The sequence below is a fragment of the Balaenoptera acutorostrata genome, chromosome 8, assembly GCF_949987535.1.
Source record: "Balaenoptera acutorostrata chromosome 8, mBalAcu1.1, whole genome shotgun sequence".
In the NCBI taxonomy this organism is placed as follows: Eukaryota; Metazoa; Chordata; class Mammalia; order Artiodactyla; family Balaenopteridae; genus Balaenoptera; species Balaenoptera acutorostrata.
In genome coordinates, this window is record NC_080071.1 from 4,379,846 (window position 1) to 4,396,880 (window position 17,035).

The 17,035-nt window shown below is 34.5% G+C and overlaps 1 protein-coding gene across 1 annotated transcript in view; it reads right to left on the reverse strand.

Annotated features, from left to right (window-relative positions):
• Positions 1–17,035, reverse strand: part of LRP1B (LDL receptor related protein 1B) — a gene marked incomplete at its 5' end in the record, with an annotated part of 1,526,008 nt that overhangs the window by 686,811 nt on the left and 822,162 nt on the right. Inside the window, 2 exon segments of the mRNA XM_057550915.1 lie at positions 9,237–9,393; positions 10,559–10,639. Coding sequence (XP_057406898.1) covers positions 9,237–9,393; positions 10,559–10,639 — 238 coding nt within the window.

Here is a 17,035-nt window from a genome sequence, read left to right on the forward strand (position 1 = left end):
TGCAGCACTATTTACAATAGCCAGGTCATGGAAGCAACCTAAATGCCCACTGACAGACGAATGGATAAAGAAGAAGTGGTACATATATACAATGGAGTATTACTCAGCCATAGAAAGGAATGAAATTGGGTCATCTGTAGAGACGTGGATGGACCTAGAGACTGTCATACAGAGTGAAATAAGTCAGAAAGAGAAAAAACAAAGATCATATATTAACACGTATATGTGGAATCTAGAAAAATGGTAGATTTTTTTATAGGTGAACCGGTTTGCAAGGCAGAAATAGAGACACAGATGTAGAGAACAAACGTATGGACACCAAGGGGGGAAAGTGGGGTGGTGGTGGTGGTGGTGGTGGTGGTGGTGTGATGAATTGGGAGATTGGGAATGACATATATACACTAATATGTGTAAAATAGATAAGTAATAAGAAACTGTTGTATAAAAAATTTTTTAAATAAAATAAAAAATAAAATTCTGTTGTCAATGTTGAATTTTCATGACAGAAAAAAAATGTGTGGATATCTAGGCAAAAATTCAATTATTATAACACTAAAATGTTTCTAGTGTTAAAAACACATAGACATATAGCGACATAAAAATATTGAAAAATATACTGAAACAATTTAGGGTTTTAAATATCCCCTAGTATGTTCAAGTATTAAAGTGACATCTACATAAAACAAATAAAGCATTGTTTTTAGCTCATTACAATTTTAAGTTTTGGTATCTGGAACTCCACCATGAATATATTATTTAAAATTTAATATATCACAGGAATGATGAACTTCTACATTATCAAAATAGAAGTAAACAGAGTGTATTAATCTGTTAAATTGGCTATGTAATTGAGAAACCTATTTTTCCATTCACTGTTCAAATTAACCATTCACCTTAACAGACATGTTAGATATTAAATATTAAGTAAAACAGATTATAGCGTGGATATTTTATATTTGGAATTTACTTCTTGGCTTAGAAATGTGACTAGTTCACAGTAGACCTTAAATATTTACTGGAAAAATTGTGACATTATTTAACTTGATTTTTAAAAATAATATAGAACATTATTATGTAGAAAGAATATGTATAAGCATATATACACATGAGCTATATGTTTGAGGCAGAGCCAGAGAGTAACATTTTAAAATTATTATCTCTTCTTTATTTTGCCCTTTTCTTCTCCCTATTAGTTTTTGCCTTGTCTCATGATAAGTTTGATATTTCCTGAAACATGGGCATAAAAGGTTATTAAGAATTATAACTCCTTTAGAATGTGTCTCTACTTGTATTTTAAAGGAAGAGTCAGTATGCTATGACCTGCAGACCAATTTGGGTCCACTACCTGAATTTTAAGTAAATTTTTATTGGAAGACAGTCATAATCGTTTGTAGACATATAGTATATGGCTTCTTTGGTGCTAAAACAGTGGAGTTGGGTAGTTGAAACAGGCAAAATCTAAAATATTTACTATCTGACCATTTACAGAAAAGATCTGCTGACCTGTGCTCTAAAATGTTCTAAATTCTGCTTACGATTTATAGAACACCCATCAAGTGTATACATATCAACATAACAGCATGCTGTGCTGAAAGATCCTGATACCAGTGACTATTCCATACCAGGAAGCTCACTGTAGTTTAAGTAGATGATTTTACATAACAAAGTCATTTGTGGAAAAGTTCGGGATGCAGACAATGACACCTAATTTTTCTTAGGAATCCCGTGTGTACGCAAATACCAACCCAGGACTGAAATAAATTCCCTAACAAAAAGTGAATGGGGCTTCCCTGGTGGCGCAGTGGTTGAGAATCTGCCTGCCAATGCAGGGGACACGGGTTCGAGCCCTGGTCTGGGAAGATCCCACATGCCGCGGAGCAACTAGGCCCGTGAGCCACAATTGCTGAGCCTGCGCGTCTGGAGCCTGTGCTCCGCAGCAAGAGAGGCTGCCATAGTGAGAGGCCTGCGCACCGCGATGAAGAGTGGCCCCCGCTTGCCGCAACTAGAGAAAGCCCTCGCACAGAAACGAAGACCCAACACAGCCATAAATAAATAAAATAAATAAATAAAAAATAAAAAAAATAAAAAAAAAAAAAAAGTGAATGAATCTGGTCATTTCATTGCAGGAATATAACACTTAAGCGCAAACCGAATTGATGCTTCACATAAATAAGGGAACAAAGGCTGACAGTTCAAACAGACTCTGAAAGAAGCTAATTACCAACTATTTTTATGGGAAAAAGCAAAGTTTATCCTATTGCTTATTTCTTTACTCTCACAAATGCATGGGCACTATTCAATTATTGAGAGGTGAACTAATTATTTTGTACATTATACATGCCCTTTGTCTCTTTTCTGTTTGTTTGTTTACTTGTTGTTTTTTTTCCCAGCTGAATGCCTCAAGTTCTACCATTTCACTGATCATTAACCACAATTTAAGAACAAGGAAGCAGAATTTAAAGACTATGGAAATGAGTTCACTCTTGCCCTTATTGTTCAATTCTGTTAAAAGAGTAGGAAATTCTTCATTAAAATTAGGTCTTTTGTTACCTATTGACTTTACTAATTATATCTTTTAGAAAACAGGAGATGTTACTTTGTTTAGTGTCTAGGTGCATAATTATTGTCTTAATACAAAAGCTAAATTCATCTAGGAATAAGTATAGACCCATTACTAATTTTCTAAAGTGTAAAGATGAAGATAATTGACTTCTTTCTTCCTATTTTTATGACTCACTCTCTAAGATTTCGTTTAAAAATTATATTTATCTGATTCCTTTTAATTTTCTTGATAATCACATTGCTAGGAACATTATAGATTCTCAAAACAGCCTTTGTTATTAATTGATTCAAAAGCCTTGAGTTTTCTTTGCTCTTGATGTAAAAGATGTTTGCAGTATTAAGGTTGAAATGACCTTTAAAGAGCTATTTTGTCCTAGAAAACAAAAAGAGATTTTCTATGGATAAAATCCATTAATAATTAACATTGTTTTGATATCTCAGTGTTAACAGTCCCTAAACAAAATATCGACCTGTGAGAGAATAAAGTTAAGCCAGACAATTTGTATCTCATTGAAAACAGATGTTATACCTCTCTAAAACTGGATGAAATTTAAATTTTCTTTTAATTGTATTTTATCAGGAAAAATCCATATTTTCATTAAAAGAGAGCAGTTAAAAAACATTAGGAGGGAAGATTATGTGAATTTGCTGAGTCCATAACATAATTTGATAATTTCCCCAAATTGAAAGCCAATACCTGTACTAAATTCTCAATAAAGTTCAGTGCCTAAGAAATAATAGCAATTTGTGTGTTCTAGTAAAAGTGAATTGAAAGTATCTTCAGAATATTTTCATGAAAGAAAAACAAGACAAGTGACTGAGTCTGATTGTGTATAGGATTTACTGCTATCTTATTTCCTATGTTTAGGATTAAACATAGGTGCTAAAAACATGATGGTTCAGCTGAGATAGGATATGACGTAGGTGGGAAGTCAAAAGATATTGGTTTCCATTTCCATTCTCTCTATGCTTAAATGTGTAACCTAAGTCTTCAGCTAAATATCAGGTTTGATACCTGCAGTGCCCTGAGTGGATTCAATCTCCCAGGTAGGATTTTGTTGCTTTCTGGTTGGCGGAACTGCCAGACCTTTTTGGATTTTCCACTAAGAACTTGGCATAATCATTTGAATTCAAAATCTCTCCTAAAAATGTCTTTATGGATCAAAGGGCTCAGTCTCAACATCTCTAACACAGAACACTATCAGCGCCTTCCAGAAAGCAGCATCACGTTTTTGTGATTGTTATATACACATAAGGATAATTTTATCTAGCTTAGCCCTTTCCCTCATCTGCACAATGAAACGACTGAACTAAATGATCTTTCCGTTTTCTTCCAGCTTCCTACATTTTTTGAGTCTATGTGGTAAAACTTTTATGGCAGAGAAACATGTTCTTTGGGTGAATGGAGAAATTGTGTGGGAATGTCCACAGCTATTCCAATGACAAAGTTCCAGAATCCACTTTATCAAGGAGAATTGTGTATAGGGCTGGGGCGGGGGGAGGAGAATAAAAACAAAAAAAGAGACAGATGGACTTCTTGTGATGATTTAATGTAATGGCCTGGGTCCCTTCTAGTGCCCTTTGGCAAATTTCATTACAATGACCCATAATAAGTAGAAAGGTCTTTCTCTTTCATTTTAAAGAGAAAATGAGTATTCAATTGAGAACAACATAGTAATTATTTGGGGATCATACAAATGTTAATTCATAGAAACAGAAAAAAATAAAAGAGATATACTCGATAGCTGCAGAAGCAGACAGCTGGAAATAGGAATAAAGAGCAGACAACCTGCGAAATGCCAGCTGTGTAATCCTAGGCAAGTATCTTAACCTCTCTGAGTAATCCTTATTCTGAGCGTTAAATGGAATAACAAATGTAAAGTTCCTGGCAGTTTGTGGGATGCCAACACAGGTTAACTCCTCTTCCCCCTCTATAGTATCATGAATGGAATCTCCTCTCTGGTACTTACTGTTCTATAGATACAACAAAGATGTAAACTTTTCTTATCTTTCTGAAACTTACTATCTATTGGACAGAGAGGACATAAAAAAAGAAGTAAACAATAATAAAAGATAAAGAAGATTTCCTATCTATTATATTTTATTGAATCCTAGGCTGAAATTGCCAATATTATTGGATAAATGAAAGTGGCTATGCTCTATTGAGGAAATGTAAATGATTAGATCCGTACAACTAGCCTTGTACGTCATCATGGAAATAAACTCCAGGATGAGGAAACAGAAGTTAGTAGATGTATAAGACAAAACAAATAAGCGTTGATTCTGAAATATAAACAACTTTTGTGGTCAAGAAATAGACTCACTCAATAATTATTTATTGAATACTCATTATATATCAAATATTGTACTTGACTATGAAACTACAAAGATAAAATAAAATTACTCTAGTTCCCTTCTTAAACTGGGAACAAGGATGTAGAGAGGCAAATGAATAAATGCATGCATGAATGAATGCAGATGAAGCCCAAAAGAAATGGAAGTTTCCAAAGCAGAAACAAAAAACAGTTAAAGCAAAAGAACATAAGCATGTGTGAGCACGTACATTAATAATGGTATACATTGGACTGCCTAATGGATTTGGGAACTTGTTAAAGATTATTTATAATAAATCAGAATTGAAGGTCAATACATACTAAATCTCAAATTTGCATTTAATTTGTATTTGTGATGTAAATAAGAGATCACACATTCCAGCATCACCCAGCTCATTCACTTAATGCAGCAGGTAGTAAATACTCCCTTTTTAGCCAAACAGAAGACATTAGAGAACAGTAATCGTAAAACAGTGTCAGGGGCTTTCTCAAAGAAAAATCCAAATATTTGAGGGATATTTAGGTTGCATTTAGAAGAAATTATAAAATTTAGGCAAAATCTATTCTAGAGAAAACCTGTTCCCTTCTCCATCAAGTCCCCGTTGAAATTATTTGTTATAAATTTTTACAACAATTTCTAAGTGGAAATTGACCTGGAAGAATAGCTGTCTAACGATACTGCACAATTTTCATATGTTTATTACAGAAATGCCTTATTCCTTGTGTGAAATATGCTTGAGACAATTCCCAAAAAGAGTATAAGAATGAAAGTTTACATAACTCAAATGAATTAAACTATCAACGATGGGATAAGATTAATTCTATATATTTGGTGTTTTACAGATGTGACATATGTCCAGCATCTCTCTCTCATGCTCTCTTTTTAAAAATATTACAGCCGGGGAGGTAAAGACTTGTAAGAAAAGACTGAAGTCTCATTTTAACTTGATTCTTGATGTTCTTACAGGTAAAACCATCTTTTTACAAAACCTTTCAATATTTAATAAATGGCCAGGACTGAGGCTCTAGAGGAAGTTCCCTCATACCAAATTCTTTGACGGTCCAGCCTCACTGTTTTTCCACTTGGAAAAACTATTCACCCAGTAGGTACAAAAGGGTAACTATAAATACATGTACCAACCAAAGGATTCAGAACCAAAAAGCGCTAAATTAATGAAAAACAGGCATTGAAACAAAGGAAGGAATCATGTGCCATGGATGGTCTTTCTATTCCACTTCAGCTCATAGACTCCGTGTGTGTGCGCGCACACGCATGCGCATGTGCACACTTGCACAGTAACTTGTAAAGATATTGTATCTTCTTTGCCTAGTAAAGGAGTTTGGAAGTGAGAGAAAGAGAAGCACAATATGAAGGAAGAAAGAGATGAGTGTACATTAATCTAGGAGGGGACTAGTCATTAACACTTTTCCCACATATTAATCATATTGCTGATGAAAAAATGGTCATCATAGAAATTCTTTTCTTGAAAGTGGTATCGGTATCAGAAAGAATATGAATTGAACTTAAGCTCAGGAATTTTCTGAAATAGAGATTATATATGGAATGTTACTCTTGGTATCTCCTTCTCCTTTACTATTAAAAGTCAATTCAAGAGTATTTTCTGCCCTTTTGAAAACAATTTGAGTTGAGAGAATATGCTCTGCTTACCCAGGCAGCGTAAAGCAAAGTGCTGAGCAATTATATGGTGGATTTGATCAGTTTTGACAGCCAGTCCTGAAACTCAAGCCAGAATCCCCTGCTCTTTCTTCTGCAGCAGGTTCTGGGACTGAATTATATGACTAATTGAATCAAATTTCTACTTTACCTTGGCAATGCCCTCACAAATCCTACAAGTGCAAAATGGCCTTCCTGATCAGCGTTAACAATTCTATGTGTCATGGTTATTTTACAACTTCCATATCAGCATACATGAAATAATGATGGATAAAAATATTTCAATGCCCTTTGAAACACTATGCATTGTCTTACACACTGAAATCATCCCAGAATAATACCTGTCCTCAATTCCTGCATTTTGTATTCACCAAGTAGAATATTTGATTAGGGAATCCTAGTACAACTTATAATCAGTTAAATATAAATTAGTTCAGGAAGTTCTTCTCATTCTTTACTTGAAACATGTCCAAGAATCATGTGGGTTACCTGGATCATTTCCTTAGCCTATTACCGTAATCATATAAGAAACGCATGGCATTCACACTGACAGTATATCCTTTACAGTAATATATTAGTGAAATTGAGATGCCTTCAAGATAAAGGTCATTAACCTTAGCCACTGATTCTATAATCCAAACCCAAATAACTCTCTAGAGAGTCTCTAAGGGGATGGGCCACTCACTTTGGATACTCATAAGGGTAAAGCAGTCTCTCCAAAACTTCTTGATGTGCGATGATCGGTTTAACTTAGAGATACATGCACATAGAACAGAGGGATGGGATCTCACTTCTGAGATGAAAGCAAATTAACACTGGGGCAATTTATCTTTCACAGCATATTATGGGTCAGTGTCAGCAGGCCACAGATGTACACCTCATGAGGAGTCTAAAAAGACATCTGTGAGATGGGGGAAAATGTACCAATAGTATATATTCAGTCTTATTTAGTAATGAAATGTCAACCACACCCCAAATGAATGTTTCAAATATACAAAGAAAAAGAGGAAAAATATCTTTTTATATACATTTCCTTTTTCCACTCCAGATTAGTGATAGGCAAAAAGTTCTAGTTCATATATACTAGTGGACCAACTAAATTGAGAGAGAAAAGGACACAAAAATGAGATAGAGATAAAGGGACAGGGGGAAAGAGAGAGAGAAAGAGAGAGAGAGAGATTTATCATTCCTCTCTTGATTTTGAAGAAAAATTAAATTAAAATATGTTCATGTTGAATTTTATAAGATACTGTTCCAAAAATTTTCTTAGTCATTTTCTGTTTTTATTATAGCTTCTGTTATGCCCACTGTCAGGAAAGACATGACTCATGCCATGACCACCTTGAGGACCATGTGTTTTATCACTTCATGGCTCATAGGTGACTGTTTAGCTATATTTGGATCATGCCTCGACTCTTATAACCCAGGTCACATAGGTAAAATCAAAATCAGACAATATCTCTTTTAATAAATCACTTAGGGAGTTCACCAAAAAGCTAGATTTATTCCTTTAAGAACCTAGTATTATGTAGATAATCTCTGTAATTGCCACTGTTTCCAGTATTTACAATTGAGAGAAATGAAGAGAAATGAAGACAGAGAGAGAGAGAGAGAGAGAGAGAGAGAGAGAAATGAAGAAAGAAAGAGAAACAAAAGAAAGACAAAAGGAATTCATGTCAGAGAAAATACTTTAGAAATATTCTGTTTTATAGGTTGTCAAATATTTGCAGAAGACAAATATATCTCCTTGGAAAACACTTGGAAAATGATTTCTTTCTTTTGATCACATAGTATGTGGTACGCCCTGTCCCGTCACCACATTAAAGAATTCACTTTGTTGTTTGTCTGTTTGCATGCTAGATTTTTAAAACTAAACAGGGACTATGTTTTTTCATTCTTTAATCTATCCTTTGGTCCAAGCACAGTGCCTGGCACATGAAAAGTTCTCAATAAGTATTTTTGGAATAAATGAAAGAATGGATAATAAATTGTTTCAATTTCTTAGGCAGAAAGAAAGTTCTAGTTAATGTTATTGTTGTTATGAATTTTTGACAGGCTAATGCTTTTTCTGTGATATTTCCAACATGATTTCTAATTTATGATCACGTCCTGTGGCTGATCAAATTTTGCAGTTACCCATGCAAACAACAGGGTCAGGCTGCCCACGGATATGCTGGGAACCATGGTCATGATCTCCTTCCTCTTTTAGCTTGCATTCCAGAAGGTCAATCAGTTGGAATACATCACCATTTAATAGGGGATGATTTCCAGCCTTCAGGAAACAAATATGGTGTAAAAATAAAAGGAAAATTATGCCTTTCTTTTTCTTTTTCCTTTGGGGATGGGTTTGGGGTTTTGGAAATTTAGAAGTTGTAGGGGATTGAAAGAGTAGTAAGTAAAGGATCAAATGAAAGTAAAGCATCTAATGAAATAGGAAGTGAAGACCAAAGAAGAAGTTATCAACGTATAAGGAGGAATTAAGGTTGAGAAACCAGAGAAAAGAAAAAGTGAAAAAGAGATCAGCAAATTATTTTATATAGTTCCACATACATTTTTTTAATCTGATGAACAATTTATTTTTCTATGATATTCACTCTAAAATACTCCAAATATTATATATCACTTTAAAATGAGATTCTTCAGATTCACAAAATTACTAACCTTCTCTGGTACAATTGATTTCATCACTGAAGTCTCCACAGTCATTGTCACCATCACAGGCCCAATGGCCTGGGATACATCTGCCACTGGAACATCTGAACTGATTATCAAAGCAGGACTGGACACAGCCAACCTCATCACTCCCGTCCCCACAGTCATCATCTGGAAAGAAGCATCAACAGCCAGGTGGTGAAAACTGGTCCATGGAGAAACTTTTCCTTATGAAATACTTAACATTTCTTTTTGGTATTGAGAGCTTTCTTTTGTTATTAAAAAAAAAGGAATTATAAATCAATGATCAACATTTCCCATGAGCAGTGGGAGAATTCTTTTCATTTTTATATTGTTTATTTCTGATTGAATACCAACTACTAAACTAAGGGGGAAAAATCCTTGACTTTGGATTTTGAAGCTTAATTTCTATTTCACTCAGAAATGACTAACCACTGACTAAGTAAATCTATGCAACATGAAATAATTATGAAGTGGGAAGACAATGGTGACTGTAGGAATTTTATGAAATGATACAGCTTGTGATAAAATTATTGCTGGAAAATGACTATTTAGACCTAGAACCTTTGTGCCCCAGAGTTTATAACTGTATCTTTAATTCAGATCCTTTTTCTCCATTCTCCCACATGAGGGCTCACTGTGTACCCTTCCCCCACTGGCTCTTAAGTGTGTATTTATATCAGGAAATTATGGTACACTATCATTAGCAATGACTTATACTCTTTATTAACAACTGTTGCAGAAGGCAGGCGAGAGGAATGTGAAGTGAAAACAGATTAAATTGAAATCAATGGCTGAGAATGTATCGATTTATGTATAATTCATTTACCTGTATTTGGCATAATTTAACATAATGATACAATTGAGTGAAGAAAAAATACCATTTGTACCAAAAAAAAAAACAAAAAAAACAACAAGGTGACAAAGTTGAGACCATGGATAATTCCAATATAATTTATAAACTACTCCATCCTGAGGTTACAGAGCATTTTACATAAATGCTTTGGGGAACCTGAATTGTCCAGGTCATTTCCTCAGTTGTTGCTTTCACTTCATGTTTGTAGACTTAGACTATGTCCAGCATAACATCTGAGAACAAATCTCCATCACAGCCCCAAGGGACGGATATTGAGCTCCATTTTCCTTAATGCTAATCCCCAGTGACGTGCCAGCTGCCCTCTCACCACTTGTCTTGGCCATTTTGCTCAACTCTGCAACCTCCTCTCACGAACTACCTCGGAAAGAGGCGAAGCTGCACAGCCAGCCAGGCCCCCAATCAAATCAGTGCAGAGTCTAGTGAACATTTGGTACTTGCCAGAGTCGCAGTGCCATTTGCTGCTAATGCATCTTCCACTTTTGCATGCAAATTGAGTTAGTGGCTCACAAGTTGGGAATTCTGTGAAAGATATAAAAACATCCAATAGGAAAGGTGTTATCAACTGTGTTTCACTTAATTTGTTTCTCATTTGCTAACGCGATCAGAACTCTACCCTTCTCTTCCGCAAAAGGCACAGAGGAAACATTAGGTAAACAAATAGAGTGGCAGTAACTTCTTGAGGACTTAGGATACACATACTTTTAATATCTTTTATATGAGTACATTTCAGTGACTGAAAGCCAAGGAGAATCACTTGATGAAGGACTGTTTAGATTCATTATACTGCAAGAAAAATAAATAGGTGTCAATTCCCTGCACCAAGGGACTCAACCTCCTCTCAGTGAAGAACAGCTGGATGAAGCTCTATATTCGTGTGCTTCAAAGTAAAGTGTGTGCTTTATAAGGGAAAGGCCTTTTCTGAACATAGAGAGCCAAAGTAGGAAGGTTGGATCCAACTTTGCCTGAGTGATGTCAACATAATAAGTTGAAAGTAAGAAAACAAACACAAACAAAAAACTCATTAAATTTAGTTTAGTTGGTATCATACAGTTATAGATTTTGAAAGTGTGAATTCTAAGTTAAAAAAAAAAAAACACCCCACAAAAATTCCCCTGAAAATCAACAACAGCAAAGAATTGGACTTCAAAATAAAAGTTTACTTAATTAAATCAAAAGACCTCCTTTCCTAACCCTTAGATAACTATGACAACAAAAATTAAAAAGCAAAACATAGAATTAGCACAGAAAACAATTCTAAAAGGAGATCACTAGGCAATTCAAAGGATTAGTAAATTCAGCAGACAATTTTTTTCATAATAAGATCAGATAATCAAGACTGATTGCAAGAAAAAAGGTAGTAATAACAAGACAAACTATAACTGCAAACAGTTCATCCAAGGAATTCAGAGCAGCATACTAATATTTCCCAGGAGAAAGTTTTTCATATGGTGAAAGTAATTCACGTAGAGTTTACATGATTTGCTCAATATCAGAACTTTTAGCTCCCAAGACAATATTCATGGAATCATAAATCCTCACACATACAACCTATTTAATAGACATTAAAAAAATAGAAAAAGAAGAATGAAAAACCTCCATCATATCACTGGCATAAAGGCAGAAGAAAAGGACACATGGAGACAGAACTGTGGCCCATATTCTTTATTATTGTTCCTCTCACAGGTGGAGCCAAAGTCATTTCGTGGCAAACACTTGGTTTTCTCTCTAAGACAAGTGACGTAGAATCAGAGCCTATATTTGATGGCAGGGGGACCAGCAATATTTTCAAGCTGTATTTTGGAGCTTGTCTCAGAGCTACCAAGGGGGCGGGGCAGCTGGACTCAGGCTGCCCAAACTCCTTCAGCCAAACCTGTTCACCTCTTATCTACCTACACAATTATTTATCTACCTATAGTTTTAATTTTGGAGTTTTGAGTATTATTTTATTTGGAGAAAAATATATGAATAATAACAATATATTTCTTTGCTCAAAAAAAAGAAAGAAAACCATTGATTATATCCAATTATTTCAGCCCTAAAGAAACTGAAAGCATGAAAGTTAGACTTGCCTAAAGTTATATGTATTTCCTTAATGGAAAATAGGTCTTTAGAATTCAGTTCATCAAACTCTTCATCTATCATTCTATCTATAACAACCTCGTACCATTTTCCTACCTTACTTTCATTTACCATCCATGAATTACCTGTTATTTTACTCTACCCATATTTTTCATGTATTTTCAGCTTACAGGTTAAATATTTCTCATAAATTGTTTCATTGTGTAAAGGAGAACTTCCTTGTGTCTAGCAGAAATGAGTCCCTAAATACTTTCACTTCTTTAGCATTTGGTTCACAAGTTTTTGTCCATACCAGTCACTATTTCATAATGTTGGAAATTTCAATCATTTTGAATCTTGATCTTTTCTTTAAATTCTATAATACTATCAACTTTTGATTTATTTTTATAGGGCAGATCCTACCAAGATTTATCCAATTATTTTTGTCACACTTCTTTAGGCCTTTTTTTTGTTTGTTTTCCTTTTAAGTTTTTAAACACAGTCCTGACCCAGGTACTCATTCCATAGAGCCATAAAGGCTAAGTCATGGGGCTCACACATGCATGGGCAGTTTGCTCCCTGCACCTTCTCTCCATCATCAGGCCCTCTGGACTGTTGGATAAGGCTGACCTCACCCATCATGCCATCTTCCTTGGGCAAGTGGTTCCCTGCACTGCACCATTTATAAGAAGATTTGAATGGTAGTTACCATCGGACCCCATATGGCCTTGCTCTCCTCATGGAACTTGGGCCTATTTGGCAGTCATGCTTCCGAGGTTTTCCCTCAAGTCCTCTTCTGGATCATTTCTTTTTTTTTTTTTTTTTTTTTAAAGGTTTATTTATTTATTTATTTATTTATTTATTTATGGCTATGTTGGGTCTTCGTTTCTGTGCGAGGGCTTTCTCTAGTTGTGGCAAGTGGGGACCACTCTTCATCGCGGTGCGCAGGCCTCGCACTATCGCGGCCTCTCTTGCTGCGGAGCACAGGCTCCAGACGCGCAGGCTCAGTAGCTGTGGCTCACGGGCCTAGTTGCTCCGCGGCATGTGGGATCTTCCCAGACCAGGGCTCGAACCCGTGTCCCCTGCATTGGCAGGCAGACTCTCAACCACTGCGCCACCAGGGAAGCCCTGGATCATTTCTTTTTAAGAGGACTTTACAAAGTAACTCCAGGTAGTGGTTCCACTCAAAAACTATGTTATTGAGTATTTTCTTAGTACTTCAACCAATGAAGTACATTAGTGAAGGTATTTTCAGGAAATAAGAATTTTAAATGACATTGCTATAAGTCCTATAGAATTTTTGCATTTTCCCTTAAAAACCATGGCATTTTAAAACTAAAAGTCTATATCAACACATATTTTTGGCAAATCACTAGCAACTAGAATTAATAGTAAAATGCAAGCAAATTAATTTTGCATGATCGTGTCAAAGACCTATTTTGTATATTATCCCCAAAATAATATTTCAAATTTAAATCGGAGGCTAAAATATTCACCCTTGTTCTTAAAATGGTGAAACAATGAGTTACCTTTGGAGCCTGTAAGAACTCTCCCTATCATGTAGTAGAGCTGGGAAAAGAGAGTCAGCCAGGGTTATCAGCAGTGATATTCAGTAAACAGACTGCAAGTGATATAACCATTTTTAATATTGGTAACTTATGCAATGACAATATAAATTGCTATTATTTCATAACTAACATGTAGGGAAAGTAGCGGCTTCATACCAGATCAGGTTGACATGGCATTCTTGACTACCTGCTTCTTTACTTCTTAAAAAGCAATTTCTTTGTGTGAATTTACCTTTGAGTATATCCATCTGAGGTACTGGCATAATATCAACAATGGAAATGATTCTGAAACTGAACAGATCTTTACTAAATTTTATGATTACCAAAGCCATTTCTTGAGATATGAATTTTAGAATAAGTGTAACTTTTTGAAGCCAAAAAATGTGATGAGAGCCTAAATATGATTCAAAGATAGAAATGATAAGGAGGCAATCACTGATATGCAGAGATAGAAGACTATATCAAAAGCCATGCATGTAGCAACCCAACAAATACTCAGACATATAAGAGAAAGCACTCAAAAGAGAAATGAAAAATGCCCAAGGCATAATTTAATCAATATTCTTAAGTGTTTCTTTTAACTTGACAAGATAATGAAAACTTACGTTAATCTTTCAAGAATCAACATGAATTTTGTCAAAAAAGTGTTCTCCTCCTTAGATAAATAAGTGCTTAATGTTTAGAAGATGTACAGTAGACATGAATAGAGACGTTATATGAAGTATCAACATAAGTTATGATTAAAATGAGTAAGCAACTAAATGCAATGTGTAAGATATGATGAGATCTAATTTTTTAAAATAGCATTACATCTTTAGGCATCTATAATAGGTTAATTTACATTTTAAAATCTCTTTTCTATAAACTTTGGAACATAATAGCCAACATAATAAGTTTTATTAGGAAAAGCAAAATCTCCCCAGGCATTTGGAAACTTCTGAAATTTGGCAATACAGGCATACCTCAATACAGGAGATATTGAAGGTTTGGTTTCAGACAACCTCAAATAAACCAAATTTTCAATAAAGTGAGTCACATGAATTTTTGGTTTCCCGATGCATATAAAAGTATGTTTACACTATACTTTAGTCTATTAAGTGTGCAATAGCATTATGTCTAAAAAACATACATACCTTAATTAATAAATACTTTATTGCTAAAAAATGCTAACCATCATCTGACAACACACAAGCTTTCAAATTGTAAAAACCACAATATCTATGAAGTGCGATAAAGCGAAACACAATTAAATGAGGTGTACCATTGGTTGAGAAATTTCCCATGTGACCTTTAAGATTCTATCCACTTCTTAGATTCTAAGTCTAAAAATCAGCCAAAAAAAAAATCTGGAAATTAGCTCCGTAAAGGTAAAAACTTTCAAAATGAATAAAATAATTGAAAATCCAGTGTATCTTCACTCTCTAAGAAATTGAGAGCCATACATCTTCTGCCCACAGTAAATACAACATATATACATGTGTAAAAAATTAATAAATAGGAACCTCAATTAAATAGAGTTGGGAGACCAGAAGGGGGAGCTCTCACACCCTGGGATGATAGCTGAGCCCCACAGGAAGAAGAAAGACTCCTTTTCTTTCCTGGCAATGAAAAGTAATGAACTCTATACGCCTCCCATCTTCCTTTTCCCCTCTATAAAAGTGTTCTCCTCCCTTTATGGGGCTTTGCATGTGGCTCACCATGGTTGCAGACCCTGAATTGCAATACTCTGCTGATTCCGAATAAATCCATCTTTACTGGAGAAATATCTGGCAGTCTATTTGTTTTAGGTCAACATATGCATATAATGCATATGTGTTCTTAAGCAACTACATCTCATTTTTGATTCATTTTTAACATAAAACTTAGTTACATCATTTCTCTTGGAAACCTTGTTGTCTGAGTTTATAGGACCAATAGCTAAATTCTATAGAGAAAAAAAAAATTGGGAACTAGAAGAAAGCATAGGGCTAATCACTAAAAAGAATGAAGGTATTAATTTAATGGACACATGCAGCAGAGTAAAGTCACTAATGATTCATTTTTGTTTCCTTATTGGTAAATCACACAGCCTCTCTGGTCACAGACTCCTGGTTTGTAACATGATCTCTTGAGTCCTTTAAGTCCTAAAGATCAAGAAGTCAGAAGAAGCATTATCTGGAAATGCACAACACTCTAAAAGAATTTAGTGTGGAACACTAAATAGGGCTCATCACCTGAATAACTCCTGGGATTATCACAGCATTCTGATGAAACACAGTAACTGAATTTCAGATACATGAAAGAACTAACAAATAAATGTTAAAATTATCTTGGGCTTTTCTCTGCTTAATAATGCAGTCAAATGTAAAATATATTTTAGAAGGAGTTCCATCAAAAATGTTTAATATAGGCCTCCACCCATTTTTCACTAATGTTGGAAAATACTGTGTCTATAACTCCTTAGTGTCCTATAACCAGTATCTGATGGTGATAGAGAAATGAGATCTAATGACAATACATATTTTTCTCCTAACAAATAAACAAAAACTTTTTAAAGCAAATGTAAGATTTTCCCTGTTCTTCCATATTAGTGTTAATTTTAAAGTTGAAAATAGAATCCAATATTTCAGTTTGTTTCTGGATACTTGTTCTGTTAAAATATCATTATGAATTCTTATATTTGATGAAGACTTAAATGTTATACATAATCTTTTCTTTCTTGATTTTGCATAAATATTCTTTGACTTTTGATCTTCCTTGAGACACAAAGATCCAAAGTCAAAGAATATTTATCATGTTAAAATTACAGCAAGGAAAATAAAACTGTATTTTATTTCTATAGTTACTTCAACCTCATAGAATATATAATATGGATTAATGGACTGTTAAAAAATCTTCCATTGTTGCAGGTAGTATGCTCAATTTATCTATTATATCTTTCACCTAAAATTTATTGCCACGTTATATGTAGGCTATTGTGTAAATGGCAACAATTTTCTCTTTCTCTCAAGGGTAATCATGGTTGGTATGGTACTTATATGTATCTAATATACAAAGCTTTGAGAAATGTTTCCCAGTGAGGCAGATTTCAGATCCAATTTATGTTTTTTTCCTGTCTCTAAAGTAGGATTTTCCTACTTATTCCTCTTCCTTGGCCCCAATATGAATATTTATAAGTAACTTATTGAAGTTTCAAAATACAGTTATCACAGGTTTGTTTGAGAGCATATATTACACATCTTATATATATGAATTTGACCTTCATGATTAAGTGTGTGGAAAATGTATAGAAGATTCAAGTTAAAATAAA